Genomic DNA, 4,743 nt, shown 5'->3' with positions numbered 1-4,743 from the left:
GTAGTGAATACTGAGTACAAACGTTCTCGTTCTAGAGTTGACATTCTACTATATGCAGCCACTACTAATTTTCCATAAAAAGATGCTTTGGTTCATTCATTCAACCCATATCAAAAAATTGTGTATCTTATCCTGTAGAAATTGGGTGGTTCAGAAATCTCTATGTTATATGTTGATGCAAACTAAGTGCATCAGGTCAGATTAAAAAAACACAGAGTACGAATTGATATCCAAAATGTTCACCCAACAATGAGCCAACTTGAACAAAAGGAGCTTCGGATAACAGCACATAACTGTGAAAATATAAGTTGATACACATATACATTCAGGCAAACATAATGCAAAAGTTTGGCGTCATACTTATAGACCTAGTATACAAACTACGCCTTCTCTTAACATAATGAATACTTCGCCTTCTCTTAACACGATGAATACTACCTGATCGGGAGTAGAACTATAGACAATTGGTGAATCAGATTATATGAAATGCCAATTGGTTCTTGGGTTGCCGATAATCCTGAGTTTCAAACTCGGCATCCGCTTGCCTACAGCAAATTCAGAAATTTCCTCCAATTTATTAAGATTGACACACTCAAGGAAGTACACAATACGAGAATACTCGAAAAAAAATATCAAATCCAACATGGCCAAAAAGCTCCTATGGGAATTCTAACAAAGAATGATTCCCAGACATGCGTCAGTAAACTTTCATAAAGTTGCCCATTGCACCTAATTTAGCAACAACAGCTACAAAATCATGTTTTCTAGTACAAATAATTAAACTTATGCCCAAAAAAAGTGTTAATAAAAACATATAAAAACCTCTAGGGTGATAGATGAATATAACTTCTCCACAATTAGAACTTACAGTGTCGCATTAACAATTTGATCCAAACTACAAGCATCTCACATATAGTACGCACTGGAATTGCTTTTCTCCAGCCTAAAGATTATGAAGATCTCTCAGTTACATTGCCTCACATCCTATTGGACTAAACTTTAAACCCTAAACCCTTTTGTCCTTCAATAGAAAATGTACTAGAGAGAGGTGTATATATATATATATAGAAAAATATGCAACAATAATAACTACTTGAAAATTCTCCATGAATAATAACAATAAATGTCAAATCTACGAAGGATGACTACTTGTCTAGCTTTCTTAAGATCAAATGAAAATTCTGCAAGCAACAATAATAACTAGAAAAATATGCATCTAATAACAAAGAGTAATATCTAGCTTTTAACTGTCAAGGCTATTGATAATGCTGGATTCTTTAAAGTTCGTATTGCACCTGTATGTACCTCTAATGATTACTGAGTGGCGATAAATCAATATCTAAAATGAGCCAGTCAAATTGAACAATATAAATAAACCAAGTTGTCTTATCTTACCGACACTACAGCTGCAGGAAGGACAATTCAAAATACGCCATTGAATCCGATGGAGAGATGCTCCTCTCACAGGTTAAACCTGCAGCATACATAACTCAAAAGTATCTGTCAGAAAGAGAACCAAGCAAAGGCAACACGATGACATAAAAGAAAAAAAACCACTGAATGAGAGAAAATAACTCCACAATAACCAAAGCTAGGCTACTGAACTTAAACTAGGAACTCAAAGTTAAAAAGAGTAATGGAAACTGGTAATAGAATGAATGAAATATGAAGTTTCATTGAATATATTTCTAAATAAATTGTCCATTAATAGACTTCATCAACTACAGCTAATATCTAGAAGGCCAGCAAGTGTCAAAGCAAAAAGAGGCCTATGGATCCATGTCCTTAGGCCTATCATCTTTTTGCCGGCCAACTAGATTCTCAGGTTCATCAGCCGACCACAGATCAGTAAGTACTGCTGCTTGCAATGAATTCAAATCCCAGATATCAGATAGCCCGCTCAACATTCCCAACTCTGGCATATCACAGTTGGCAAGATTGCCCAATAATTCATTGCTAGAACTAGACATACCAGAAGTGACATCAAATCCCATGCTCCATATATCCTCTTGTTTGATGATGCTTTCCATCCCAGGAGATGAGTATTCCGGAATATTCTTTCCCTTCTCCAAATTCTCTGGGAAAGAGAGAAAATACTCAGGGCTAACTTCATGTTGTGGGCTCATCACACTCTTTCCTTTAGCACTAGGATCCACACTTCCCAATCTTAAAGTTTCTTCTCCCAACTGCTCTGGGGCTTTGGTAAATCCTTGCTCCACTGCTAACTTGTCTGAAACAGCAAAGTCAAGTGGTCTAACATTTTCAAAGTGAAACGGCATACTTTCTGTGCCTGATCCTATCCCCACCACATCTTCTAAGAGATAATCAGGAGAATGTTCAACAGGAGCTGGATCAATTTCTGGGACAACAGAAGGTATGTTGAGGTTTCTCCAATCAGGTCTATACTTCACAATCTGCCCTTCCACGGATGAAGCTGGTTTACTAGGTCCATGTGGCTGGTGACTGACAAATTTCCTCCTCATCCTTGAAGAATCAATATCTCCTTTTTCCTTCTTCTGCTGAAGACAGGCTAAGAATGCAGGATTCTGAAGCAACTTGGCTAAGAATGAAACCATATGCTTCTGTCTTTGCTCTGCTGCCTGAAGCCTCTGATTAACGGCTTCAACATGGGAAGCAGTCCCACGATGCTGCTGCTGCAGTTCTACAACTTCCTGCACTAACATACACCTCTCCTTCCTCAATTTCTCTATATCATCTTTCATTCCAGGCGTTACAGCTTCAGCAGAAGGTCCAGTATAGCTCCCAATCTGTTGGGATTGAGGCATCTTGCGCCTCTGAATGTTCTTCAAAAGATGCCTCTTCCCACGCTGGAAAGCTTCATTTGCGAATTCCCACCTATCAGTATCAATCTTGCGGAACCCCTGAATACAGTACCCAAAGAGATTAAAAAATGAGTGGGCGAGAAATGAAGTTTCCAAACAAAATGATAATACAAAGACATGCAAAATAATTAAGTTCAAAAGAAAACAAAAATTTGAAGCTGTCAGATTTCAGTTAAAGAGGAAGCAGAACTTCACCACTAAGATAATCTGTATATCATAAAACCAGATTTTCAAATCATCAGATTAAGCAGGTAGATTTTAATATATGGAAAGCTGAATAAACATGGAAAATAACAAATGCTCTACTTGAATCTGAATTCTAAGCTCTACCTGCATAAGATGAAACTGCCAACTCCAGAGGGAAAGGTCATTCTTTAGATGGATGTAAGAAGAACGAAGTCAGGCCTAAATATGACCCGATAAATCAAAATCCACCATATTTGTTCCGTAAAATGATTACGCATCCCTAACATTTATGCCACTCACAATATAGAAATTCTAGATATAAGTTCAGCACAACATCAATCAAAATTCCAAAACTTGACCTGTCTGATAACAATTTCCAAACCATTCCAAATCAAAATTATACAAGCAATTAGAGTCTGTCTTACAAATTTCTTTACAACAACAATTAGTACACCAAGAACCCCCTCCAAAGTCCAAAATCTTACAAGTTATACATCAGGATATATAGCAAAATCAGCCTCAGTTACATCTACAACAACTGGCCGCTGTGAGTACATCAAATCCAATTACAAAAATCAAATATGAGTTAAAAACAAAACCCCAAAAAAAAAAAAAGAAAAAAAAAAAAAAAAAAACAACAAAAATGAAAACAAATATACAACAAGAAACAAGAGAAACAACATGAAAAAAACATTTACATACAAATGACAACAGCCAATAAAGGCTGTGTTACCGAAATACCCACATAAGTATTAAGTTGCCTGACAAAACTTGAGAAATTGTTGTGTTTGAAATTCCTTGGAAGAATCACCCTCGCGAATTCCACAGAATCCCAAACCACAAAGCTCTCCCCCTTTGCCCCCCACGAAATAATCGGATCAAGAGACCTATCATCCACAAGATCAAAAGTCTTGGACAAAAATGGCGGAATTGGGCTCCCCTGTAAACACTCCAAAGGCTGAGGCACACCTACATCAACAACTGGAGCTGTTGCAGGAAAGGTCGAAAATGGTTCCAAGTCAGAGAACGGCATAGAAAATGGAGAAAACGCCTGAGACCCCATTAAGCTCTGAGTGTTTTCAGGGTGGGATTGAGAGGACGAGGAGGAGGAAGAAGTCCCAAGTGAAGTTTTTGGTGGAGATTTGGGATAGTGTTGGTCTTGTTTATCCATGAATTCAATGAATTTTTTTTATTTTTGTTCAGTTGAGATTAGATTTATTCGTTTGGTTAATGAAAAAAATGAAGTTGAGAAGATTATAGAAGGGTTTAAGGATGGTTTAACCGACAAACCGTAGAGAAAAAATCTTGAAGAAAGGCGGTGGGGTTGGAGCTTCGAGGAGTCTTCTTCCCCGGCCATGGCTACTGTTTGAGTGGCGTTGTTTAAAAGAGCCATTTTTGGAAGTGTTGAGTTCAGTCGTTGCAAGTTGAAGAAGAACCGACTTAAAGTTGAGTTGTTTCCTGGCAGAATTAATCACATTTTCATCCCTGAGGTTTGACAAAAATATAAATTATATCCATTAAAATCAGCACTTTAGTCCCTGTTAGAGGTGATATATTCCATTAAATAGTGTAAGGACATTTTTGTCCTTCTATGCAAATTATTAAATTTTAACTATAATTCTTAAAATTCAATGATAAAATATAAAAATAAGAAAATAGTAAATTGACTTGAAAATACTATAAACATAAAAAAATAAAGGCAAACGCTTTCCAA

The 4,743-nt window shown here is 36.8% G+C and overlaps 1 protein-coding gene across 1 annotated transcript; it reads right to left on the bottom strand.

Moving 5' to 3' along the window:
* Positions 1–259: 259 nt before the first annotated feature.
* LOC116129342 (heat stress transcription factor A-3) lies at positions 260–4,472 on the bottom strand. The gene is made up of 4 exons (XM_031415084.1): positions 3,775–4,472; positions 1,973–2,882; positions 1,396–1,474; positions 260–545 (listed from the first exon to the last, which is right to left on the bottom strand). Exons 1-3 carry the CDS (start codon positions 4,198–4,200, stop codon positions 1,401–1,403), a joined length of 1,410 nt encoding a protein of 469 aa, XP_031270944.1. The 5' UTR covers positions 4,201–4,472; the 3' UTR covers positions 260–545; positions 1,396–1,400.
* Positions 4,473–4,743: the final 271 nt, after the last annotated feature.

The sequence above is a fragment of the Pistacia vera genome, unplaced genomic scaffold, assembly GCF_008641045.1.
Source record: "Pistacia vera cultivar Batoury unplaced genomic scaffold, PisVer_v2 Contig210, whole genome shotgun sequence".
In the NCBI taxonomy this organism is placed as follows: domain Eukaryota; kingdom Viridiplantae; phylum Streptophyta; class Magnoliopsida; order Sapindales; family Anacardiaceae; genus Pistacia; species Pistacia vera.
Note: the sequence above shows the minus strand (reverse complement) of the source record. Positions and strands in the feature narration are given on the sequence as shown.

Coding starts and splice junctions, on each gene's coding strand:
- LOC116129342 (XM_031415084.1), bottom strand. CDS start 4,200: ATGGATAAACAAGACCAACACTATCCCAAATCTCCACCAAAAACTTCA. Junction 2,883..3,774: donor TCAGGCAACTTAATACTTAT/GTGGGTATTTCG, acceptor TACTGTATTCAG/GGGTTCCGCAAGATTGATAC. Junction 1,475..1,972: donor GGGATTTGATGTCACTTCTG/GTATGTCTAGTT, acceptor TGTATGCTGCAG/GTTTAACCTGTGAGAGGAGC.